Source organism: Chionomys nivalis, chromosome 14, assembly GCF_950005125.1.
Source record: "Chionomys nivalis chromosome 14, mChiNiv1.1, whole genome shotgun sequence".
NCBI classification, from domain to species: Eukaryota; Metazoa; Chordata; class Mammalia; order Rodentia; family Cricetidae; genus Chionomys; species Chionomys nivalis.
Genome location: NC_080099.1, coordinates 31688060 through 31716021, shown reverse-complemented (window position 1 = coordinate 31716021; position 27962 = coordinate 31688060). Strand labels below are relative to the sequence as shown.

The following is a 27962-nucleotide window of genomic DNA, read 5'->3' as shown; positions in this document are numbered from 1 at the left end:
GCGCGCAGGACGGTGAGTTTTGGGCGGAAGAGGCCGCCGTCGGTGGGCGTGCCTGCGCAGCCGCGGTGTAACCTCCGGCGTTCACGTGCGGAGATGGCGGCCGATCCTCCTCCTCCGGCCGCAAAGCCTCAGCTGGGAACTCTGAACCTCAATAACGAGGTGAGCGTCGCGGGCCGAGACTGTGGGGTGTAGGGCCCTCTCTCCGCCTCCGGGGTCTCCCGCCGCGTGGGTGGAGAGCGCGGCCTCCGAGGACCCGTCGGGTCGGGAGACGGGAGCCATGCGCCGCGGGTCGCGTCCCCGGTCTCAGGCTCCGCACACTTCCGTCCGTGCGACGATGGGGAGGTCACTCGGTGTACGGTCACTTTTAATTGTTCTCTGTAGAATGGAGCTCCACGATTGTCCCTTCCTCATAAGCGGGTAAGGTTTAAATTTGCTGGACTCAGTGCCTGGCCGTGAGTAAGCTCTCAGTAAACCTACATTTTCTTGATTGTCAGAATTGAAGGGAGGAGAATTCAAACTGCAGCACGGTTTGTGATACAAGTTACAGATCTTGGATGACCCTGTACGCACTCCGGACACCTCTTTTTTTTCTGATAGTGTCGGTCCCATTGATCTGTTTCCTTTACAGCTGAACTCTAAAAGCCATTTGCACTCGCTGATCCCCTTTATCTCTCCCCGGTTTCGTGCTTAATTCCCGTCTCACACCCTCCTCCGCTGGAGTGTTAGTCTTGCCAGGCCCACCAAGAGTTTTCAGTATATGCTTTTACCAACTTACACTTGGCATCCCAAACAATGTTAAGTGCCTGGAGGAACGAGAATCGAACGGACACCTCACAGCTGCGTATCGTGAAAGAGTGCCTTACCCTGCTTGTCGTTTCTATGCAGGTCACTGTCCCAATTGCAAAGCTGTGTAGGACTTCTTTGTTGTTGTTTTTCGTTTTCCAGTAACCTGTGATAGAGAATAAAGTACAGAATAAAGGAGGATTCTACCCCTCTCCCCCCAAATAATTGTGCAGAAGTTTTTGCAGGAGCAAAGTCAGATGTGTGATAGAGTCCTTAATCTTCTTGGGGAGCCCTCTACAGGAATTGCAGACAGTAACTGAGTAATGTATTGGAAGACCTTGCAGGCATAGGGACTCTTCTAAGCAAAAAATGGTTGGCGGTAGAAAACTCTAAATAATGAACGGCTAGAAAGCGGTTACTGGTGAGAATTAACAAATATGTCACTGTCTTATGCCAGATTGAGTCTTTTTGTTTTTGTTTTTCGAGGCAGGGCTTCTCTGTAGCTTTTTGGAGCCTGTCCCTGAACTAGCTCTTTAGACCAGGTTGGCCTCAAACTCACAGAGATCCGCCTGTCTCTGCCTGAGATTAAAGGCATGCACCACCACTGCCCGGCCATATTGAGTCTTCATTTCAGTAGGTAATGGGTTACAAGGTGTCAAAGAGGGAGAAACAAGGTGTTTAGAATTTCCTGATGTTTTTCACCCATTTAAACTTGTATTTTGTGCAAGAAAATTGTTGGTGGGTTTCTCATTAAGTTATGTATGAACTGTGAAAGATCTTAATTGTCCTTGGAAGTTCAGGGAAAGGGATAGTAACATTTAGGTTGGGTTTTGATTTCTAGGGTCACGATGTCAGGGAATCAGTCGAGCAAGGTTCCTTTCCACTTCCGCAGCTTGTAGGCTTTTTCAAAATAACTAAGTAAGATCATTAAAAAGAATTTACTAATTGATTTTTACCAGATTGCTTTCAGTGATGTGACCACCTGTTTCTGTCATATGTGCATGTAGGGATGTTCCCCTGGCACATACATGCTCTAAAAATGTTTTCTGGGTGATTGGATGAATTTACCAAATGAGAAAATTTAAATTGAATATGTCCTCACAGATACCGAATAAAGAGGACAGAAAAATAGTGGAAATGTTGATGTCATAATTCAGGTCAAAATAAGAATACAAATGGAGTCGTGAGTCACTTAGTGGAAACAGGTTCGAAAATACATGGCACTGGGTAATTATGTCGTTGAGCCACAAAACCCTTAATAATTGTGACATCACTATCACTTGGTAATAAATTATTATGGGACCACTGTCCTGTGTATGTCACAGCTTCAAAATTTTTGTGCACATGACTATGGCTTGACCTACGTAAAGGTTGAGAAGCAAGATGACAGAAAAAGCAAAGATGACTGCCTAGAAAAAGCTCGCCAGACATGACATTTTTAATAGAAATTTGGCCAGGGCTCACCCCCAAAGGGAAGCAGATGTGAAAAGTTGAGACTCAGTGTGTCACACTCTGCTGCTGTGGCCATCCAGAGTATTCCCCAGACAGAGCTGTTCTGCTCTCCTCCTAGCTACTGGGGTGACGCTGTTGATCATCTTACCATGCTACTCAGTTTTTTCTTCAGCTCAAATTTAAGAAGTCATTTCTGTGTTTTAAACCCACTGGCTTGCTTATGGATAAAATTGAACAACATAAGGACACCTGTCCGCCTTGTTTTCTCCTGTCCCCATTAACCCATGTTCTCAGCTGTATTGGCTCCTTCTAGCCCTGCTCTAGGTCCTTGGCACACCCTACTCCGGGATCTAGAATTTCCTCTCACCAGTCCCACTTACAACTTTCTCAGGAAACCTGTTGCTAGCTTTTATCCTTTGTGTACGTTCTGGAAGCACCACTTAGTTCTCCTTGTCAGCGTTTGTAATGGCATTTATGTGGGCGTACATGCATGAAAGAGACTTTGTGTCCCTTCTACCTGCCTTTATATTTTTCCGTATCATATTCTCAGTATATATTTTGTAAATGTCCTTTATCTTTTTTCTTTAAGATTTGCCTGTTTATTTTATGTATGAGAGCGGTATGGCACATTTCTACTTTATCAAATTTACAAAGATTTGTAAACAAACCTCTGTGGTTTTGTCTTTGAGATAATGATAATCATAGCCGGGACTTGATTAGTAACCTTGTTTTTCAATTTTGATTACTTTTTAAAGGTATATCGTGGTCTGGTTACATAGCTCAATGGTAGAGTGCTTGCCTGGCATGCACAAGGCCCTAGGTTCAATCCACAGTATTACCAAAATAAATGAATAAAGTCTATAATTATTATATATATTTTATTTAATTTAATGTGTTTTATAATATATTCAGTTTACAGAATGTCTTGTGAAAAGTGAAGTCTTCCAAAAACTATATTGAAATGAGAGGTAAAAAAAAATCTCTGAAATTTTTGACCTTTTTTTCCTCCCATCCCATTAGAACTAGAGAAGCAGGGATGCACAGTTGGAAGGGTCTATGCTATGACATTTAGTGGTTAAAGAATTTCTAGAACTTCAGCTAGCTTGATTCTGTTCATCGCTTTCCTTGGCTGAGGCATATGTGTATTTAACTGTATATGTTTAAGATTAGGGTTGGGGTATGGCAGTCTGGTAGAATACCACCCTTTGAAGCATCATGAAAGAAACTCCCTAGAAAAAGGTTATGTAATTTTATAATTTGGTACAAAATAATAAGTTTTAAATTTTTTTAAGCTAGTAATGTAATATGAGCTCCTTCATCTGTGGTTTTGATTCTTATTGTTTTGATTATCTGAAGTAATTTGTAAGTTTTGAGTTCACGTGTGCTGTTAAGAGCAGCATACGAAACCATGTGCTGTCCTGTCCACATTAACTTACCACTTACTCTAGGGTACCTGCATTATACATGCTACCACCCATTGATCCCTGATCTCTCAGGGTACCACAGTGCAAGAAATCCATATTTAATAATGACCATGAAAGGAAATTTTCACTATGACATGTTATTACTGATCTGTTTTACTGTTTTTAAATTTTTGCACCAACTTTATAAATAAAAAAATAAGTACACACATGCACACATATGTATATGGGAAAGAATTTAGGATTTTGAACTATCTGTAGTTTCAAACATCTTTGGGTATCAGAAAATATTCCCCTTAAAGGAGGGAACTATTGAAAGGTAGAAGCTAAATGTCTTTACTTTCTTCCATGTTTTTTTTTTTTTTTTTTTTTTTTGATTTTTCGAGACAGGGTTTCTCTGTAGCTTTTGGTTCTTCTATGTATTTTGAATGATAAGAATATCAAAAACTTTTTGCATGTATATATGACGTTACAAAATGTTTATATCATAGGTGCTTAGTATTTGAAAATTATTAAAGTGGTAAACCTGCTCATCTTAAAAACACACCAGCTTATTTACTTGTTAACTGTTCCCATGAGTTTTGCTAGATGGCAGCATAAGCTCGGTAGTGGCTAAATTACAGGCAATCATGCATCATTTTAGATTTTTTTTTAATTCTTGTTGATCAAAAATAATTCAACAGTAAGTTATGATCTAGATGACTAACTTAAAGTTTCCTTATAAAGGCATAATAAAGTTCATAACTGTGAAAGTGATAGAACATATGTCTTTGTAACCTACTTTTATTTAAGAGTTCTCAGATTTTTCTGCATCATACTTAAAACACCAGCTTCTTTTTTCTACGTTGGAGGTAATTATTACTCTTCTGGTGTAGTTTCTCACCTATATGTCTCATTCTTTTGTACTATTTCTATAGCTAGTGTATAGTATTGATAAATATTTTTAAACTTTGCATGTGTGATACTATACTGTAGAAATATGTATGTCCTTTTTGTGTACTCTTTATATATATTGTATCCTCAGAAACATTTTCTAATGAGTGGAGCATGGAAAGCATTGTGCAATTCTTTACTGTTGAAACATGGCTTCTAATAGACTCTCAGATGTAGGATTTTTATTAAAGATTACCAAAATTTCCTCCATAAAGACTATAGAAGTTGCCTTTTCTACCAGCAGTTTCTGAGCATGCCTGTTTTCCCCTAGCCCTGTGATCCAAGGTTTATGATTTCTGTATATCCAAGAGTGAATAAGCAGAAGTTACAATGTATTCTAAAATACCACAGATGTGCTCAGCTTTTCCTAATAACTATCAGTTTTGTTAAAGATTGCTCTAATCCAAGAACATGGCAAAGTAATTCATTACTTGGGTATTAGCTAATTTACTAGATAGCAGATAGTCAGCAAGAGTCAGTTCAAACTGCTGAATTTTGTCTATGATCCATAGTATTAAAAATTTGTCACCATGAATCCCGGAATATAGCTCTTTTTCTTGCAAGTGGATTATCACTAATCATTAGCTTATAAGAGATGCATAGCTTATGTAAGTATACATGGGTAAGGTGGTTCATTAAGGAATGTTTGGAATGTAGAGAGGATGTTCACATTACAAAACACTGATCCTTGTCTGTGATCATTACCAGCAATGGAATGTTGGACTGCAGAAAGAACTTAGTGCATAGCTAGAGAACTCTTTGGACAGAACGTCCTTCCTTTCATGATCAGCTTTTACTTGTTTGTGGTTCCTTCTCTTCATTTCTCTTCTTTGAGTTGACTTTCCATTTGTTCTTTTTTTTTTCTTTTAATAAGAATGCTAGGTTTTGACTTTATTGTATTATTTTGTTATTTAGCCAAGAAGTGATGTAGGTTACTTCAATTCTAGTCATATCTCACTGCCCGCACAGAAACACTCTCATTGTGAATTTTCAATCTTCTAATGGGTTATTTTAAATGCTTTCTTTTGCTGCTTCGAACATCAGCCTGAGTAAAGATGAGTTAATAGAGTTTTACTTCAGTTTCTCTCTTCGAACTCTTCATACTTGTTGTTCATCTTGTCTCCACTATTCTCTCCTGCCCTATTTGACCTAATTTCTTCTTCCTCACACCTACACAGCATTATAGTCTAACTAGCTCAGTTGGGGGTTGTTTGGAGTAGTTTGTTCATTCTTACTCTCTTTGTCTTCCTGTCTCTCTCTTGTGGGTGCAGTAAACTTTATTGATGGTATTCAAGAAAGTGGGGCTCTCTAAGCTTCTTCCCTTCTTCTGGGGCTCTGAGATGGAAACTGTGAGGAAGATGCTTCAGGGCCTGAGTTGGGACAGGGACTTTGCAGCAACTAGGGGTCTCTCTCTTGCTCTCATGTTTTTGCTGGGGTGGGTGGGCTAATGTTCCTTATTCCTTGGAGGCCATGAGGTCTTTTGCTATATGTATTTATTATCATACCAGGAAATGAGCTTTGCAAAGCTGTCATTGAGAAAAATGCCAGCCCCAGCATCAAAGATGGAAGAGTGGGCATCACTATTGAGGTCACAGGAGACAACCTGGTCCTCACTGTCGCCCAGGATGCCCTTTAGTGGGCCCTAGTATGCCTGCCTTCTCCATGTCATCATACTTGGTAGCTTTCTCCGAGTGGTATGTCAGATCCAAGGAGGACACGTTGTGGGTAGGAACACAAAAGGCCATACCAATGAGCTTCCCATTCAGCTCTAGGATGACTTTCCCTACAATCTTGGTACACCATTGGATACAGGGATGATGTTCTGGGCAGCCCATAGCCATCATGCCATAGCTTCCCAGAGGGACCATCCACAACTTCTGGGTCACAGTGATGGCATAGACTGTGGTCATGATTTCTTCCACAGTGCCAAACTTGTTATGAATGACCTTGGCCAAGGGGGTTAAGCTGTTGGTGGTGCAAGAAGCATTGCTGGCAATCTTAAGTGAACTGTCATACTTCTCATGGTTCACACGCATGACAACCGTGGGAATGTTAGTAGAAGGGGCAGAGATGATGACCCTCTGCCCCCCCCCCTCAAGTGGGCCCTGGCCATCTACATGGTGGTGAAGAAACCAGTAGACTCCACAACATACTCAGTACCAGCATCATCCCATTTGATGTGGGTGGAATCTCGCTCCTGAAAGATGGCCATTCTGTTGATGACAAGCTTCCTGTTCTCAGCCTTGACTTTGCCGTTGAGCTTGCTATGGCTAGAGTTATAGGAACATGCAGACCATGTAGTTGAGTTCAGTGAAGAGTAAGTGCATTTATGGCAACAGTATCCACTTTGCTAGACAAGAAGGAAGCCCCCTGTAGGGCCAAATCTGTTCACTCAAACCTTCACCCTTGTAACTCAAGTCACACACACTGCGTGAGATGTGACTGTCTCTGGAACCGGGAGGAGCAGAGCATATTTTCTCTCTTTCTCTCTCTCTCCTTCCCTCCCTCCGTGTGTGTGTGTGTGTGTGTGTGTGTTCATTCTTTAGTTTTTGAGAAAGACCTTGCTAGGTAGTCCAGTCTAGCCCTCAGAGTACAAACTCTGCGGCCCTGGCCTCTGAGTGCCAGAGTCATAGGTATGTCCACTATAGATACCAGCTAGTTCTGCTTGCTTTTAGTTAGAGAATTTGCCGAACTGTGACGGCCTTCTGCCACACACATGCCAGCTTAGCCCCATAATTCCTGGATGACAAATGAATTGATAACCTTTAATAGCCTCACAAAAATGCCACTGGTAATGTTTTACAAAAGTAAAGCTAAGTTTTTAGAGTAATCAGTAGGGAGAAAATCAAAAATTTCTTTTTTATATATATAGTGAATGCTTATTATGTGCTATACTTAAATTTGTCTGTTGCCTGTACATGGATACTGAGAAAGTTAAACAAGAAAAACATGTTTGGTATTGGTGTGAAATGTGACTATGGAAAAAAGCATTCTCTTTGTTCTTAGAATTTCTTACCAAGTAATATCGAGCATACCCCTTTTGAAATCAGAGTTTTGAAGTTGGAGACTAGCTTTCCTGTGATTGGAATGTAACTAGGGACCAGCTCTGCTGAGATATATTAGTTAAGTTCGTTATTAATAGTGTTATATTATCATTTCATAAGCCTGCAAGGTTAAGCACTGAGGAATATGTTTTAATGTTTTAAATTGACATGTGGTAGTACTTTTTTTCATAAATGACTTAATTTTGCAATGTATCATAACTATTATGATTCTATTTCTCAATTTTTAGTTTGTTGCTTTGTTTTTTGAAATAATCTCATTCTGTTGTCCTGGCTTATTTCAGACCAGGCATGCAGTACAGGCTGTCCTCAGGTTTGTGGTATTTTCATTCACTTCATCCCAAGCAATGGGATTGCAGATGCAGCCACAGTGCCTGTCTTCTGCTCGTGAGAAAGGGCAGTAAAAGACTTGTGGGTTCTTTTATTCCTCGAAGAAAATCTATAGTAAAAACAAAAAGAAAATTTCAAAGACGTTGCTGTATTCTAGTGGGAAAGATTGTGATTATGTTCTTTTAATATAGTAGACATCTGAAGCAGTAAATGAACAAAAGGTGTGCTCTGTTCTGGTTTTCAGCAAGTTTTGTTGAACATGGTCTGTATGCCGTGTACTATTTTAAATGTTTAGAAATAATGTTGAGTAAAATAAGATTTTTAACTTTCATGGAATTATCTCGGGGGGAGACACATTAAACGTAATTAGATTAAAAGTAAGACATTAATGTTCTTGTAGTAAGTTGTAGAGGTGCCCTTAATTGCAATAAGAGGAAATTTGTGACCTTCATAAATGATGTTGAGCCAGTCAGGAAGAATAGATGGTAACAGGCTCATGGGAAGACTCTTTCCTATCTCAAGAAGACTGGGGTAACAGCTGTGATGGTCAGTACAAGCACACTGAGGCCAGAGACTAAGAGAAAGCCTGAACATCCAGTTCCATGAAACTGTTGAAGAAAGGTAAAGGTGTGATATCAAAAATGATAAAGATGAGTCTTTGATCTCAGAGGTGAAAGGTATTTCTCATAGAAAAATCGTAATTTAGTATGTTCTAATCCTAACTGAGTATAACAGTAAAATACTAATTGCTGGAAATGTTGTATCTTTAAAAATAGAATCCTAATGGTTCTCCTTCGATCCCTGGCAATACAGTTTTTTACCTTTGTGTTCCTACACTGTTTATGGAACAAGTTTGCATCAGTCTGAGAATGTCAAGCAGAGCTTGTAGGATTCTGTGTAATAATATTCAAAATGTCTTTTTTCCCCATTAATTTCGTCTTTTTTTCCTCCAAGGTTGTGAAGCTGAGAAAGGAAGTGAAGCGAGTTCGAGTTTTGGTTATCCGAAAACTTGTCAGGAGTGTTGGCAGACTGAAGTCCAAAAAGTTAGTTGTGTGAAATAATAATCCTGTAACTAATAAAATGTCAAAAGTATTTTAGAGGAAAATGAGTATATACTCAGCTCTGAAGTTTTCTATGATATGATCTAGGGTGGAGTGAGCTGTTCAGCGTGCCCTTGTATTTATGTTTTAAACCTTTCTTGCTTAAGATACAGAATGATATCTTCCATTGTTAAGAAAGTTCTCCCTTTCCTCCTTCCAAATTGAAATTGCTTGCAGTGTTCCTTATGTGCTTTATGTAACTAGAAGTTATTTCTGAGTGTTAGTGAGTCTAAGATGTGTCAGTTATGTATCAGTTCTGACTTTATTTCATTCACCTTTCTTTGTCCTAGTATTTTGAAATTTTTGGTATCTTGAGGAAATATTTGTCAGTTTATTGTATGCTGTGATGTTTTTGAATAAAAGAATATTTTTTATTTCCAGCATCAGTAGTGTCAATGAAAAGCTGTTTGCAGTTCTTAGGGTTTAAGCACAAAGATTTAGATAGCCTTCAAACGTGTGGTTTGTGGTTTTCTGTTTGTCCTGCCTTTAGTTGTGTCTTTGGAGGCTTTTATTACTTTAAACAGAGTTTTTGTAACTGACATTGTCATTAAAAGACTAGAGAAATCGACCAGCCAGTGAAATGATTCCAGTATAGCATGTGTCTCCTCCCATTTCCAACACAGTGACAGCAGGTGTGTGTGGCACGGGGTTGAAAACAGCAGTACAGGGTGCATGCTTGTCACATAGGTTTTCTCCAAAACTTAAAACACTATTTATGACGTGTCTCTAAAGCTCATGTTTTCCTTGGTAATAATTGTCTCTTTGCAGGGGCACTGAAGATGCACTGTTGAAAAATCAGAGACGAGCCCAAAGGTTGCTTGAAGAAATTCACGCCATGAAGGTAAGGGCGTGCGAGTGGGTGTTCTGTGCTGTTTCTCCTGGCAGCCCATGTCTTGTGTGCATGGTGCCTCTTTAATGACTCCTGGGTTGCTCAAGGCTTATTTGTGTGGCTGAACTTGGTGATGAGTGGCATGTTTGCAAAACTCTGATATGTGTAAGCTTGCATCGTTCCCTGTTTTTTAAGTACTAGACTAACTTGAGTTGAAACTGCCAAACTAAACTCATTTGTGTTTTATGATGCCTCATGTCTAAGGCTTTTATTTTTACTGTTACTGAGGCATGTATTCTAAACTAAGGTCAATAGTTAAAGGGTTTGTGCTATTTGGAAACAGGGATAGTGATGCTGGTTACTGACATCATGCTTCTCCTGTTGCCAACTCAATAAATTTCTATGTAGTGGTGTCAGCATTTTATGAGGTTCTGTAGAACTTAAAATAACTGTAGTGTTGAACCAACATGGTTCATATTGTCGTCTTTTCAGCGAGACTCTTCACTAGCATAATTTTTAGGTCTTCTTGCTGCCCTTTTTTTGTGGAAACTTTCATTTACAAAATGACATACCATTAAATGTCTGGAAGACTTTTTTTATTGCTGAACTTAAAACAACATTTGGTACCAGCAATTATCTTAATTGCAGAGTAATTTTCTGTGTAAGTTTTGACTTTTATAATTTAGTGTAACTTTCAAGTTTGGTTTAGATAAAAGAGCAAAAGAATTCTTTAACAATATTTTAATTGAGTTGAATTATCAGTGCTATTCACTGCCCTTTTTAAGAAATGAGAAAGTGTTGAAAAGGATGCAGTTATCCCTGTTACTACGGGGGTGGGCAATGATTCTTGGGGATGAAGAGCCCCATATTTATTAGTAGTTGTCACTCCTATAGGACTGTCAGATAGAAAATCCTTTTGGTGGATCCTTTCCTGTGATTTCTTCTAAGTATTAGTCTTTGTAATTTTAGTTGTTCACAGATTTTGAACCACTAGATAATTGCTGATTTCTCTGAAAGAAGAATTCAGCACACGTAACAGACTTGCAGTCTGTAAGGAGTTTGGTGACAAGTGACTCCTTTAGGTCTTTAGAACACCTGCATTTTGTAACTCTGGATAATATGCTTTTGTTAGTTAGCGAGTTGTCGTATCTGATTTGTATATGAAGCTTGTTTTCTGTTCTTTAGTTTCATCAACAGGGAAGTCAGACCCTAGAGATGTTTGCAACGTTACTACATTTGTCTTTCCTGCTATGTGAGAACACTTGTCGTTACCACATAGAGCCACAGTTTAGTGGCTGTGTATTGAATTCATATACTTTATAGTATACATATTGGAATTCCTGGTGGGGATTAGGGTATTCTGGGTTGGCCAATCTGACTTTTATCTTGTTTCTTTTGTTTTTAATCTCTTTTTGTATTGACTTAAATATGGCAGTAATTGAATTAAATATAAAAATCCAGACTAGTAATACTAGATCAACTAATTGTTTACTTAGCTAAAGTGTTTAATTTCATTTCTGATTTGTGGTACTTTTACAGAACCCGTCTTTTCTGAAAGGAGTAAATATACTTATCATTTTTTCAGTTGAAAGGTCTTTCATAATTTTGTAAGGAAGTGTTTTTCATACATATGGGAGTATCAGAGAAATAACCACAAAACAGTAGATTCACAGTCACACAATTAAATTTGGAGAAGAACCTCTACTTAATATTTTTCTAGAGGAGTTATTTCTTTAGCTCATATACCACTAGACTTTAATGGTTCTGCTCATGACATACTGTTTTATACTTGCTTGGTATGATAATAGGGTATTTTATTGCAAGATGTCATCCTCATTGGAGAAAACCCCATATATTTTTAGAAGTGGGAGTAGTTTCTTTTTGGCCACAATATAGGATACAGGGACCAGATCTTTATGATTCTGTAAAATGATAGGTTCTAATTTTATATAGTGTTAAGGATCCTTCTCTGATGTTGTTTCTGATAGTATTCATACTCTTAAGGTGTTAATGTACATACTGGCTTCTAAAACAAGTTTTTTCTCATTGAGAGGCAGCTTATCAACTTAAAGAGCCCCAAGTTACTAATCTGGAGACCAAAAAGGTAAAACTGAAGCAAGATAGTACAACAAACTTAGTTGGCTATTTGTGTGAATGCTGGGGATTAACTCAAATCTTCCTACTTACATGGCAGCAACATTGTCTACTAAACCACCTCCCTGATCCCTAACACCTTACTCTTCATGTTACTAGTCCTAAGAAACCTTTCCCAGCACTACCGTTGATTCCAGAACTATTGACCCTCTCAGTATAGCTCATTATATTTCTGCTGTGGTCTGTTTTCATAGCATTCCTACTCAGGGAAGGTATCTTAAACTATTGAGTCGGCTTCCTCAGTTAATTCTCCTAACAGGTAGTGATGTGCTTGTCATATGGATGGTTAAGTGGCTTTTAATACAGCATTTTTTGATGCTAAACTATTATTACTAAAAGGATATGAAATTGAGGGTTTTTTATTACTTATTAATAAGTAATAAAGTTAAGTGTCAGAAATATAAAGATAAAAAAAGCTAGTTTTTCATTATATAAAGTCACCTTAGTCAGTGTCCTAAGGCCATATAACTTTGTGGTTTTGCAGTGTTATTTGTTTGTTTTTGCATGTGTGAGTACGCGGCAGATGCATAGAGGTCAGAGACAACTAAAGTTGTTGGATCTCATGTTTCTCTGTGATGTAGGTCAAGGGGTCAAGATAGAGTCTCTGCACTTAGTTAGTGTCTTTGCCCACTGACCCATCTCACCACCCCTATTTCATTTGTTAAAACAGAACTTTTCTTCTTAAAGTGGACAAGACCCCAAAGTCCTGTGACTTTTGAAATGATCAACAGGAAATCTTTGCGGTGTTACAGAGATCAATATATACTGCCCCACTCATACTCTGGAAACACCATTTAAAAAGTAGTTTTTAAATTGAAATCCCACTTTGCTTCCTGGAATGCAGTTTCTTCAACTAGAAGTCTGAGCTTTGAATAGGCCATATTCCTGACCCCTTGATATTGTTTCGTTGTAGGTCCTGTAATGAGGACATTATGTCAAGCATATGGTGGCCTCACCTTACTCTTCTAAATACAAGCAGATGTTTCAAATGTAAGTGGTGTCTGTACTCTGAAACTTCCTGTCCCTGGGGGAAGCAGGGTGAGTTAATAAACATGAAATGCTCTTACAGATGAGGTTACAGTACACACCAAGATTTTGAGTAAAGAACTGATTCTGGAATTGATAGATCCAAATAAACCTCCTTCTCAACTGAGTAGGTATAAAAGATTTAGAAGTAGAAAGTGCTCGGTGCGGAATAGGGGGGAAGGGTGTTGTTTGTATTTGATTTTTCAAGTTTTGTAATTCTGGGAACATGAACTTTTCACCTTGTCAGGATGTTTCCTCCAAAGCACTTTCCAACATTAATGTAAAAAAATTTGAACAAGCAATACTATCATAACTCCAGTAAGATATAATGGGTACTTGAAAAAGAAGAAACTATTACCAGCATATTTTGTAGGAAATAGTAATAAAGAAAAGCAGCAGTAAATTCAGTTGCTATAAATGGGTATGAACTCAGTTTGGGGGTGAGTTGGAAACAGATTTTTAATTGTTTCTGTACACTTTAAGCTTAGGGTTTTTTTGTTTTGTTTTGTTTTTTTTAAGATTTGTTTACTCATGTTTTTCCTGTCTGTGGGTGTTTAGCCTGCATGTCTATGTGCCTGGTACTCAATGCTAGGAGATGGCAGCAGAGCCCAGAAGCTGAGTTGTGAGCTATCAGATGTGTGGTGGGAACCAACCTCGTGTCCTCCTCAAGGGCAGTAACTGTTGCTGACCACTGAACCTTCTCTCCTTTCCCCTAAACTGATCTTTTAAAATTATATATTGTAACATAAGACTTTTTTCATGCAAGTACACAATGTACTTAGTGCGTATTATTCCCTGTGAGTCGCTTAAAAATCCCTCTTGTCAGCTTTCCCCGTGGTTCCCGGACAGTTCTGCTTCTGCTCTAAATTCATCAGTACATTGTTGGTGGCGGCCGCTTGTGGTTCTTGGCTGCTCAGCCCCAAAATAATCACATAGAGACTATATTATTTAAAACACTGCTTGGCCCATTAGCTCTAACTTCTTTTTGGCTAACTCTTACATATAAATTTAACCCATCTCCATTAATCTGTATAAAACCACGTGGCAGTGACTTACCAGTAAAGTTCCTGTGTCTATCTCCAGCAGGGCTACATGGCTTCTACTTGCTCTGCCCTTCTTTCTCCCAGGATCCAGTTTAGTTTTCCCCACCTAGCTAAGTTCTGCCCTAGGTCCAGAGTAGTTTCTGTATTCATTAACGGTAATCACAGCATACAGAAGGAAATCCCACATCAGTACATATGTGATTTTATGTATCTATAAATTTTAGGATTCACAAGTAAGAAAAAGCATGCAACACTGAGACAGATTAGTATCAAGTATTTATACATATCAACTTGAACATATAACAACAATTTTTTTGATGAAAATCATGTACTTCGGGTTTTTCTGTATGTTATAGCATACCAGTACTATGCACATGAAGTTAATATGTTTTGATAGCAAGAGAAGCTCATAATGTATGTTTTTATTGATATAAAAATTTATAGGGTTTGGGGAGATGGCTTCACGTTTAAGAACACTGGCCGCTCTTCACAAGACATTGGTTCAGATCGCAGCACCAATGTGGCAGCTTTGAATCTAACTCCAGTTGTAGGGGCTCCAGCACCCTCTACTGGTCTCAGGGGACACTGCATGCACATGATTTCAAGTTTTGTAATTCTGGAAATCTGAACTTTCCCCTCTATCAGGATTTCCCTCAATCCTAATAACCATGAAAGCATCCAAAGCACTGTCAACTGTTAATGTAAAAATTTTGCATCCAGCCAAAACACTCATACATATATAAAAATAAATTAATCTTTAAGAATAAAATAAAAATTATTTCAAGCAAGGAAAATTGCTCCAATTTTTAATTCTGGCAATTTCTAGTAAAGTTGTAGACATCTCCTTTACATGCTCTCCTTTTTCCTTTCCAAAGCAGCCAGGCCTTTAATCTATCGTTTTTATGTGGGGTGAATAAGGGAGTGAAATTTGCTTTTTTAAAACCCTTATAATTGTTGAAGTACATTATAATAGAAGTTGCAGGTTTGGGGAACATTGGTTCTTCATTCATCATGGTCTAAGAAAGCATCTTAGTTTTTAAAGATCATATGTCTGATTAGTCATAAAATTGTCATAAACTTTAAAGACACTTTAACATGTAAAAGGATGTTTCTAGGAAAGTTCTTAAAATTCCATGTTATATATGTAGGTTTTGTACATTTTAGTTTAAAACTGTGTGTGTTATAATAGTAGATTTCTAATTTCTCTGTAGGTGTACTGTTCTGTTGGAAACAAACAATTTAAAAAATTTAAAAGGTGCTCACATCTAGGGAAATGATTGATTAGTTTAGTGTCTAACATGATTTTATGTAGATGCCTCAGAGTGAAGACACTAGAGACACTTAGAACTAAAAGCATAAATATGAAGTACCTAGAACTCAGTACTCTGGTAAGGAGAATGCACTGCAGACAGCACGCAGAACAGTCTTCTCAGCTCTCTCTAGCTCTGGTACACTGAACTGTGCGTGCACTGTGTGAGCATCATTTTTATTTTTTACTTATCTCGGTTTTCTTCAGAATGGATGTTATTATGTCTCATCATTTAGTTTCCATCTCAGTTCCCTGGTTGCAGCATCACGCAGATGGTTAGTGTACGTCTTTAGTAAAGTAACCAGCATTACTGGTTATGGAATGAGTGGAGATGTAAAGGTCTAGCAGGTGCTTAAATTGCAGGAGTCATTCCATTTCAAAGACTTTTGAAGGTTTTTTGAGCAACTGTTTTCTAAAATGATGAAACTGAAAGGAGAATAGAGGAATAATGGCTAGAAGAGAGTAAGTTGGATTAATAATTGTATAAGAGACAATGGTTTATAGATTATCGTACCTATGTAAAACCGACATTTTTTAAGCCTTTGTTTTTGCACGTGTTTCATGACCGCTTCTGTTATCTACTTAGTTAGGGTTTCTGTTGCTGTAATAAACACCATGACCAAAAGCAACTTTGGAAGAAAGGTTCATTTCACTTCCTCTTCCACATCCTAGTCTGTCATCAAAGGAAGTCAGGGCAGGAACCTGGAGACAAGAGCTAATGAAAAGGGCATAGAGGGCCATTGCTTACTGGCATGGTCTTTATGGATTGCTCAGCCCGCCTTCTTATAGCACCTAGGATTTATCAGCCCAAGTATGGCACTGCCCACAGACCAATCTAGTGGGAGCATTTTCTCTATTGAGATTTCCTTCAAAATAGTGCTAGCTTATGTAGAATTGATGTGAAACTAGCCTTGCCAATTTCACATGCAAATACATCACTATTTAAATAGAAAACTTTCTTTTTCATAATCTCTAAAATGTCAAATTAATAGGCAACTCAAATAACTTTAAAAGCCCCGTAGTCTTCAAAAGTCTCTTTAAAACACCAAAGTTTCTTTAAAATTTCAGTCTCTGGGCTTCTGTAAAATCAAAAATGCTTTCTTATTTTAAGAGGGAGGAAGCTAGGGCACACATTTTTCTCTTAACAAAGCAAAATCAAACTCCCAACAGTGAAAATAACCTGCAGTCCAATGTCTAGGAGTCACTCACGATCGTTTTGACTGCTTCAAAGGTCTTGGGTTACTTCCCCAGCTCCTTTCTCTGCAGCACACACAACTTGTCTCCTAGGCTCACACTGGCTCCACTCCACAGCTACTGCCGATGCTGCTGCTGTGTGGCTATTACCCCATGGTACTGGCATCTCTATACTGCTGCAAGTGGGCTGCACTTTGACCAGTAGCCTCTCCTGGTCTCTTTTCGGGAACTCTGGCCCTGCTTCATGGTTTATTAGTTCTAATCATGGTGGCATGTGCATGTGAGTGTAGTTTCCTGAAGTGGCCAGAAGTATCAGTCAGATCCCCTGCGGCTGGAGGTACAGACAGTTGTGAGCCGGGTGATGGGGTGTTAAGAATCAAATTCTGCTCTTGAGGGAGAGGAGAATGTGCTCTTAACCTCTAAGTATTCTCTGATGAGTATGAGTGTTATGGATACAAGTGTGTGTGTGTGTGCACTTCTGTCCTGGTACCTGTAGAGGATGGAAGAGTTGTGAGGGGCAATGCGGATGCTGGAAATTGAACCCAGGTACTCTGGGTAATCTCTCTTTATAGTCTGCCACTTTTCCATATGTATAAAGTAATGACCTCTACAACCTCCTTCTGTTTCTCTGCTGTTTTTCCATTTGCAATTTTTCTTTGTAGTCATAGTAATGGGTTCATCTGTTGTGCTTTTCTTCTGTGTCAGTACAGTTACTCCTAACCTGCAAATCCATACTCACTACAAGTATTGCTAGTAAAGTTACTTTCCCAGGCTGATGTTCGTCTTTTAGAGTACCCTTCTACAGAGGATTATGTATATAGTATTCCTTGCGTTTCTACAAGTTCAAAACTGTTTATTTATTGTATTTGTTTTTGTAGGCTTGACATTTAAAGATTTTCTGACTGCATATGAATCTTTGGGTTACCTATAGTCCTTGAAAATGGACTAAACTTGTGTCTTGAAGTGATCAGATTGACACAACACTTAAAGGCATTTGTCATAGCTTCTAGTGCGTGGTAATTTCTTAACTGTGATAGATATTATACTCCTTTTCTAGAAGTTAACATTTTAAATATCAGGTTTCTTAAATCAAGATACGAAAGGAATTTTAATCACAATGATCATAGATTAACTAAAATTGGTTTCTTTCACAGGAATTGAAACCTGATGTCATAACTAAATCCGCTCTTGGTGATGATATCAACTTTGAAAAAACTTGCAAAAAGGTATGTGTGTGGTAGAGACAGAACAGTGTGGGGCGCCTCATCTTGCTGCTTAGTGTTCTCTCATTGTCTTCCGGATTCGCCTCTTTCCCATCTCCATTACCAAATTTTCATAGCTAAATAAAGTAGTGGAAAGTATTATAAGAAACTAACTTAAACCACTACTAAAAGTTAAAGTATCTTTTCTTCTAGTTCTTGTTACTCAGGTCTTTCCCCCAGAATTCATCTCTTCCTGTCATTAATGTCCAGTGGCTTGGCAGTGTTAAAGGAGTGTGTTGTTTTGTTGAAAGATTCATCTTGCCCTCTGCCTACTTAAACTATATGTCAACTATGTGATGTTAAACATCAATTTCTACTTCTTGTTTTTCCATTTATTTTTGTTGTTTTATTTTGTTTTTGTTTATTTTTCTTTTTTGAGACATGGTTTCTCTGTAGCCTTGGAGCCTGTCCTGGAATTAGCTCTTACAGACCAGGCTAGCCTTGAACTCACAGAGATTCACCTGCCTCTGCCTCCCAAGTACTGGGATTAAAGGCGTGCGCCGCCACCACCCAGCCCATTTATTTATTTTTAAGAGACTTATTATTGTACTTACTCTTATTTTATGTGCATTGTTGTTTCTGCCTGCATGTCCCTGGAATTGGAACCACAGACAGTTGTGAGTTGCCATGTGGGTTCTAAGAATTGAACTGGGATCATCCATTTTTTTTATCATTGTTTTTCATATGCTATATTGTATGTTTAACAAAGACATAAAAACATTCTGTGTTGGGAATGTATCCATTTCTTTTTTCATCTCTATAAAGTACTACAGAAACAGAGAGAGAATATATTTTGGCTCAAAAAATTAAGGAGCTATTGTTCACTGAGATGGATTGTTGGAGGTAGCATAGATAGGCACATGTACAGCAACAGCGTGATGAAGTCTCCGAGGAGAATGCAGAACCTAGCATCAGAGAGGACAACTTGCAGGCTCTCTTAGAAGAATTGAGAGCCCCTGAGGTCAGGAGTAGGAGTCTCTTACACTTTCTGAGGATGAGAGTGATTGGCATCTGAGAGCCAGGTGGTCAAGTGTTTCCCAGAGTCAGGGTGGGTGTGAGGAGCTGGATATCTGGTCCCTAACACCTCCTTTGATAGGAATTTGTCTGGTACAGGATCTGTCAGAGAGCAGCCTGTTAGTCAGGGTCTCAACAGTCAGTGTGCCTCAGTAGCACCTATATGTCTAAAAGGGTAAAGGTTGCTACTGCCGCCAGACTCTAACATTACATCTGTCCATCATGATGGAGAAGGCGTGGTAGCTAAGGTTTCTCCATCCATGGCAGTGGCTTCTTGTGAGGCTTGGTTACATTTTGATGGGTCCAGAAATAAACAATATGGATACAGGCAGCATTGTACATCCAGGCTCACTAGTGGTGCCAGTCAGTAGGCCTTGCTTCTCAAAGGGTCCTTAACCTCCTAAAACAGCTCCTAACTGTGACTGCCTTTCTGATGCGCCCCAGTGTGTTTTAACGCACCCTGATTCACGAATGTCTTTGTTCTTTGAAACTATAAAATGGCATGAAACTGCTTCCATGCTGGGGTTCCCTAAGTCTGTGTACTTCGGCCGTGACTCCAGAATAAACTGCCTCTTACACTCTCTACGGTGATAGCTGTGCATTGACAATATAACTTGTTGGTTTATTTCTTTAGATAAAGTGGAGTTGAACTTAGTCCCAATTTATTATTACAAGCATTAATATTCATATTCTTCCTCTACCCGTGGGTTTACAGCTTATTTAGGTGACCTTTCAGAGATTAGGGCAGCGCATGAAGTGAGCTTTCTCTCTTAGACACTTGTTTTCATCCAGAGGATATTTGAAGAATTCTTTTCAAAATTGAATAACAAATGCCTTTGTGTTGATAATAAATACCCAATTGCCAAAATAAAATTTTTCCATTAAAAGATGAGGGTGTTTTCCACTTTTTTGTTTAATTTATTTGAAATGGAAGAAACTGGAGGTGTGTGAAAAACCACAGTTTCCTGAGAATTTTCCATGGCAAACATTGTGTCAGTTTTAAATAAGGAAAAGCTGTGGTTTCCTTCATCCAGCCTAAGCCTGTGAAGGCTCCGTGCAGCCCTGAATTACTGCACGGGGTCTGCCCCTTTTATGTGTCCCTGTAGCATTGCCTCTCAGATGAAGTTTATCACCTTCTGATTTGGATTAGTCATTTGTGGAGAAGTTTTAGCCTTTTAAACTAGAGTCACAACAGTTAGTCTGTAAATGGATAGAGGGACTCGAGCGAGGAGGTTCCTTGTGCCTTAGTTCCGCACTACACACATGCAAGTGCAGACGGCAGAGCAGCCGAAAGATGGGCCTTTGCCCACTACTACTTGCGAGCCTTTAGGTTGGGTTTGGTTTTTTTCACTAATGTTTTTATTCCTTTTTTTTCTAAGAAGATTTTAGTGGATTTTAAACAATAATTTGTAGTTGTCACTAATGATTTGTGAATTAGAGGAAACTTATAGGGCGTATTAGACCAAATACATAAAGCTGAATTTGAGATCCAGTTTGTTTCTACATAGCTAAATTAAATGATATTGAAGTCAAGATTGTTGGTTTGTTTGGTTGAGGAAAAAAAGCCCTTGGCCTATAGTCTTTTGTTAATATTTGAATTCTAAAATTGAAATAAATATTGTCAAAGAAAAATCTTAATAAAAGTTTGAGATGTTAAGTTTGCTTTCTTGGGAATAAAATTAAAGAAATGCTTGAAATATTAAATTTTGCCTTCTTAGGAATCCAGATTAAACTTTAAGGTGTCCTGTGCTATGTGAAGGAAGGAAAACTGATGGCAGAATCATTATCTGAGCACCTAGAAGGGAAAATATATTCGGGAAATGGAAAGGATTGTAAGAGGACCTTAGGAGGAACTTTAAAGATCTCTGTTTAGGTCATGCCAATGGAGATCAGCCTGATCCCGGGATGGAACTAGAGCTAAGAATGTGGATGAGGTCGGTCTTAGTGGCCATGTAAAAAAGTGGCGTGTGTCATGAATGTCTTAATTTGTGAACACAATAAATCCTACGTGCTTCTATGTTCCTATCCAGTAATCAAATATTTGTGAAGTGTTAGTAATGAGCTAGGTACCGGGTTGTGTTCTGAGCATATACCAAAGAAAGAAGACATTCAAAACAGGAAGAGAAAACACCATATTCTGGGTTCCATTAAGTGAGACTTACTTATTGTCCTCATGACTTAGCACTAATACAGTAGTTGAATCTTTCTTATTAACTTGATTTTCTTAGACATTTAAACTCTTTGAAAGTAAAAGCTATGATTTTTTTTTTTTCAGAACCCATGATGTCTGGCACAGTTTTTAGTTTTTATAGACTTAAATTATAACATTTTAATTATTAAAGATGAGTTATGTTTTTATCAATGTGATCTTTGTCTTTAGATTCCATGGGTAACTTATCTAGAGAGAATATTTGCAAAGTCTGTGACTAAGACATACAAAGATTGATAGATATCAGTTCAGTCATTTCCAATTAATGACAGGTTAATTTTGATGCTGTATATTTATTGCTTTCACTTTTCAGCCAGATTCTACTGCAACTGAAAGAGCAATTGCCAGATTAGCAGTTCACCCTCTTCTAAAGAAAAAAGTAGATGTGCTAAAAGGTAGGAGTTAAATTACAGTAGTGTGCCTAATGCATTTCGATATATGACTTTGGATAGATGATAAATATCTTTAATGTATAAAGCTATGGATATGCATAAAAGATTTTGATATAAAAAATTAAATCTGTATTTTCCCAAATTTTAATATGTGTTATATGTAAAAATTATAGAAAATATATATACAGGCATGTTGAATAGTTGTTTTAAATATTGATACAGTTATATTATGTCACATAATTTTTATGCATCTTTTATAAAATATATTTATGAAATTAAGTGCTTTGTCAAAGATTAAATGACACTTATTTTTAGGCCTGAAACTAATTCAGTGGCATTAACATAAATTAATGTTGTCATTTTATTGCTTTTAGTGATATTTTTACTTCATAATTCAAAGCCATGAAGAAAGTAATTTTCTTTACATTTTTCAATTCCAGATGGATATTTTCTAGTGTTCCTTTTATGGATTTGGTATTTAAGTAATGAAAAGATTTCTTTGTGACCTCAAACTCCTGTTCCATACATACTGTAGATTCTAGTTGTTCTCAGATATTTCCACATAGCTGAAGCAGTACTGTGTGGGGACAGGGACACTTTGTGCCAATGCTGAAACAAAGTCATGTACTATATTCTTGCAGCTGCTGTGCAAGCCTTCAAAGATGCAAGACAGAATGCTCCTGAAGCTCAGTTATCAAAGAATACTTCAGAAGAAAGCCAGTGTAAGGACACTCGGTGTTCAAAGGATGATGCAGGCGAGTCACGGCATCATGAGAGAACTCTTGGCAGGGAGCAGAGAGCAAAAGAAGCTAAAACAGTAACAAAGAAAGCAGTAAGTGATTCAAAAGAAAAAACAGCCGTGATAGAGCATGGACCCAAAGCAGTGGCCACTCCATGTTCTGCAGGCATGCCCTCAGGAAAGGATGCCATGGCCACTCCATGTTGTACAGGCATGCCCTCAGGAAAGGATGCCGTGGCTACTTCTGCACACCAGAAGGCGTCATCCACTGACTCAGAAGGGCAAGCCTCACCCAAAACCGCAAAGACAGAGAGTGAAGGCATCCTTGGTGAGAACAGTGGCAGCGAGGAAGAGGTGAGTGAGAGTGAGAAGGAGTACTTCGACGACAGCACTGAAGAAAGGTTCTACAAACAATCTTCTGCATCCGAGGACAGCGACAGTGGTGATGACTTCTTCATTGGAAAAGTCCGACGGACACGAAAGAAGGAAAATAGTGTCCGGTCCTCAGCTAAGGAACAGAAACCTCTCCCAAAGGTCTCGCCCAAAGCTAATACCCTTGAAACCCATTGGGATACACGAAATGATAAACACAAGCTGATCCCAGAAGCCCGGAAGTTAGAATCCGTGTTTTTCCACTCTTTATCTGGACCTAAAAGCTCCAGAAGGTAAGGTCATTTTTTATTCTGAACTGATGTAATTCATTTGTTTACTATATGGAGTGACTGCGTATCCTCACAGCCTGGGAGAAAAACTCCTCATGAACCTGCTTTGTGTCAGCCTTGCTGGGTTTTGGGTTGGTCCTCTTTCTCCGTCGTCATAATTGGCAACATATAGAGATACACATACAACAGTGGCACACTGCCCAGCTTCATGAGAAAGGGTCCATTAAGCCCAGAGAAATGCCTGGTTTTGTTCTTTCTATTTATCAGACTTTCAAAATTTGGGATTTTTTTTTTAATGTAAAGCTTTAAAAATATTCACATCTGTCTTGATAAACAGAATTTTCTGATAAATGTGTGATAACCTGCTGCCATTCCAAACATGGCTCCTTCCCATGTTTTAGTACATGTGACTGCCTTCCCAATTTATTTTGGGATATTGCTTTTCATCTCTGCTGATAGCCACTTTTCACAGCTGTTCCCCTAGAGAGTTTCATTTATCACACTTAACTGATAGAGAATACTGGCACATTTTTAACTAGAGGCTGTGACTAGCTGATATCATCAGTAATGACCCTTTTTCTGTATATTTATTGGTCAGAGATGCTCTTTAATAAAATAATACAATGTAAATACTTTTTCTAAACCTAGCATAGAAAAGAACTTCAAACAATGTTAAAGCCTTGAGAGTAATTAAAATATTTACCTATCTAACTCAGTTGTGCGCAAAAGATCTCTAGATTTCTCTTGGTTCTGTACTAAAAATGTAGGTGCTAATTTTCATTATCAATCATTCTCCTCTTTAAAAAATTTTTGAAGTTCTTTATATAGAAAGTATTCAAGAGCAAGATAGACAAAATGGATTGAGCAGAAGTTCCTATGTGGGTGTAAAGGAAAGGGTGTGTGTGAGTGTGTGTGTGTGTGTGTGTAGGATTATTTTATTTTATTGGCTGGTGGTGGAGTGAGCAAGTGGATGCTGAGGGTGAATTTTATCATTCATTCTGTCATCAGAAGATTTGTTTTGTCTTTTAGTTCCTAATGTTGTGTTTTGTTTTTGTTTTTTGTTTTCTTTTTCTTTTTTAGGGATCCCAGAGAACAGGCCCCTAAGAATAAAGCTCCAGGTGTGTATTCATGACTGCTCAAGCCGATAAGCAGTACTGTGGCACTGGGAGAGGATGAAAGTTGTCGTGTCCTAATAGTTACTGAATTGTGTACCCACACAAGTGGAGATGGAGTGTCTTAGCATCAGCAATATCATTTTGTATTGGCTCCTTTTGGCTGTAGCAAAACTGCATGCTCTCTTGATGCTACTGTAAGAATAGACTCACTAAGTAAGGATTTCTGCTGGGTGTCCGCTTTAAATTGTGAGATATTTTGTCTAAGTAAAATGACATTCTTCTTTAGTAATTGGTGTGAAGAGATGAAGTCTGTCCTTTTCAGGTATATTTAGTTGTAATTTTTCTTTTTCTTCCCAGATTTTCCAGAAGATGAACTTCCAGTCAAGAATGAGTTTGCAAAGAGTGCACGCAGAGGGTTTGAGCGTGTGAGGCAGCAGGTGCAGGCTCCTCTGCACCCTTCTTGGGAAGCGAGCAGGAGACGGAAAGAGCAGCAGTCCAAAATCGCTGTGTTTCAGGGGAAAAAAATCACATTTGATGATTGATTGATTGATTGATTGATTGATTGATTGATTCCTGCCTTTTCTGCCAAAATTTTTGTTTTTATTTTTAACTAGCCTATTTAAATAAGTCTTTTTGAAAGTTAAAAAATATATTGCTTGTCTTTTCTTTTATGTGTGAGTTTGGGGAGTATTTATATAATCTTTTACAGATCTCTAAATTTGATTTATAAGAGTGTTTGCTCCAAGTTATTTCTTATAATTGAGAAGTTACAAAATTTTAGATCCTATCATCCATGATTATGAAATATATTTTACTAGTTAAACTTAACCTATTGTCTTAAAAAATAAGGCAAAACGGGGCTGATGAGGTAGTTCACTCCTGCAAAGCTCATGACCCCTGAAGTTCTCATAGTGTGAGGACAGAGCCAACTCGCAAAAGTTGTTCTCTGCACGTACACAGTGTGGCACATGCTTGTGTATACAGTCACACACAATGATGTCATAAAAATGTTAAGATATGATAAAAAATGTAGTGTTTAAGCAGCTTGCTTATGTATAGTAATCAAAAACTGAATTCTCTATACCCCTGCAATAAGTATCTCCACTTAATGAAGAAGAACGTATATCTAGAAATTGTAATTTCTTCTGTCCACTTTGTATATGTTAACAGTAGAGCAAGTACTGGATAAAAAATGTTCGTGATACAGGAAAGAAGAACATGGTGTCTAGTTATTCTAGCTATGTATTAGTTTTGAGGGCACAGTACTGGGAATTGAACTAGGACCTTAGACGTACTAGGTCTTCTTCATGCGTTATCACTGAGGAGCTTGCTGTGTGGCTCAGGCTAGCCTAGTTTTTTACTTTCCCAGTGCTGGGAAGCAGGTATGTTCCACCACGCCTTGCATTGAAATGTTTGTAGAAGAGGCCTCAAGGGTTAACCTAAGTACAAGTTCTAGAAAAAGGTGGGATTAAAGTGTCTTAGTAGAGGAGATGGGACCCCTAAAGAGCCACCTACTTTATGGGTAACTGGGGGCAAAGAATTTTTTGAAAGGTCTTTATTTTACTGGTGTGGAAGACACGAAAGATCATTGGTTAGTTAAGGAATGCTGACTGATTTCATGTTGCCTGCACATTTAGTGCTCTTAGAAGAAGGTTTGGCCTTCCACTTAGCCCGCAAGCATGAGCTACCAAGTCCAGGTTCTGTTTTACGAACTTAGGAATGTCAGTAGCTAGAACAATGGAATTCAGATTGTGGTATAGATGTGGGGGTTTTTTTCTTCAATCTGTACATCATTCCATGCACGTATACATACATGTGCACACATACACAAAGTGTAAGGAAAATGTCCGTGTACCTCAAACTTACCCAAACTAAAGTTGGGAGTGCTCTTAAAAAATTTGTAAGTCTGCCTGAAGATGTTAACTCCAGCTGGGAGTCAGAGATGCCCACCTAAGAGTTAGAAGCAGCAATTTCATCTCCTGCTGCAGCTGTGCCATGGAAGCTTTACAGTGGCAGTGGACTTCTCTTAGCACCTGGCTTAATTCTTTGCTACAGTGACTCCATTGGAACAGCTGCTAGTGTAGGATAGCTAGGGCTGCTCAGTGTCTGGTGATTTTGCCCGAATATCTGGAGATGCTTGGGTTATTACATGAGAGGTACTACAGCTAACAGATAGTGTAGGTTCACTGCTGAATTCTCTCTAGTGTAAACATGTCTGGGTTTTGAGCCTAAAATGTTATGATTCAAAGGTTGAAACCCCCAGGTTTATGGCTCTGATTGCCATACTTGAATATTGTTCTAGTACCACAAATTGCCTGGGCCTGTGTGAGCTCCTATACATTGCATAGGTGGGAACCCATCTTCAGATCTCTGTCCTTCCTCTTCGATATTTAACCTCACAAGTTCTGCCAACATCATCACACCTCACACTGTTGAGTGGGGAGTATGCCTCTATTCTGCAGTACTGCAGCCCAAGAGTGGTCTGTTAGCTGACACCTTTGCAGACAGCAGAGTCAGCCACTTAGTACTTGTTTTCTTGTTTCTCTCTAAGCTGATGACATGTGATCTCAAAACTCCTGGAACCAACTGAGTTCTCTGAACTCAGGAGTTAGTCAGTCTTGCAGTAATTCAAGGAGTGTTTGTGTCAGAAACTGCCAGTTTCTTGATAAAACAATGATGGTTGTCACAACTTAATTTGCCCATCCCCTACTATAGACCCATGGTAGCCTTGAAAACCAACAGTGCATTATCACAGCGAAGAGTAGCCTGGTACCCACAGGAAATAAACAACCTCACACATCTACATCTACAGGGACATTCCTAGGAATTGCCTGACTGGATGGTTACTCACTGGAAGTCGCCCACGTGTGTATTTGGTGGGAGTAAGAGCTTTCTTAGCTTCAAAAATACAGATAGTTTGACAGTATGGCTGCCATAGGAAGAAGAAATCTGTTGAGGTAAGCAATGCTTTAACCAAAAAGCCTAGAGGGAAACCTGAAGTAGTTAGTGTCTGTTCATAGGGCTTTGGAGGTTTCTGTCGTTTTCTAGGAGTTACCATGCATAAGCACAGGCTGAGTGCCTTCTCAGGACTGAACTGGAGCACCCTCAACTCTCCCCAGGCAGGGAGATCACACCCCGATGGATAAGTGATGACGTGTCTGCAGACACTTAACAAGTACTGCTTCCGGCATTTAAGGGGATCTATTGAGTTAGCACACTAGACTACACGAAGCATACTGCTGTGGCCTTACACATCAAAAGAACTCAACTTAGAAATAACTCAGAAACCATTGCTAGCCTTAAACAGGCATAGCGGCCTGATTTTACAAGTATTTTATTTAATGTATCCCATTTTCAACAAAATGAAATATGCACAAGGAAGCAGCCATAAGCAGAACTTGAGGAGGGGCATGTGTTGCAGCTAAAAATAAAATAACGAATTAGAAATTAAAAAGAAAGGTATGGTCCACATTGCCTGTATTGTAGCACTCAAGACTGAAATGGGCAGATTGAAAATGAGATTAAGCTAACTCAAGAAAGAAAAATTTGAAGTTAGTGCAGTTTCCAAACTAAAAAGTTGAGAAGGGCTCCTATGTTGATTGAGATTATGCACTTTGAACAACAGGAAATAAAAGATTAAGGGGCTTGAAAGATAGCTCAAAGATGGTAGCATTTGTTGTGTGGTTTTTATGAGGGACAAAAATCTCAGCACCCAAGAGAAGAATGGTGTCCTGCAAAAGACCTGTAGCTCCAGCTCCAAGGAGTCTGACACTTTTGGTCTCTGCATGGGCACACAGAGTCATGTATCATACGTTAAAAGCAAACCAAACAATCGGATTTTTTTATGTAACCAGAGTTGCTAGCTGTATTTTTCAAAGACTAGGAAATCATTCACATCAAAACTTCAATATGAGTATTCATAGTACAAATAAT

At 38.6% G+C, this 27962-nt stretch overlaps 1 protein-coding gene across 1 annotated transcript; it reads left to right on the top strand.

Annotated features, from left to right (window-relative positions):
• The first annotated feature begins 52 nt into the window (after positions 1-52).
• Srfbp1 (serum response factor binding protein 1) lies at positions 53-27962 on the top strand. The gene is made up of 8 exons (XM_057789275.1): positions 53-159; positions 8936-9024; positions 9850-9922; positions 17791-17862; positions 21435-21516; positions 22155-22917; positions 23995-24032; positions 24387-27962. Exons 1-8 carry the CDS (start codon positions 94-96, stop codon positions 24569-24571), a joined length of 1368 nt encoding a protein of 455 aa, XP_057645258.1. The 5' UTR covers positions 53-93; the 3' UTR covers positions 24572-27962.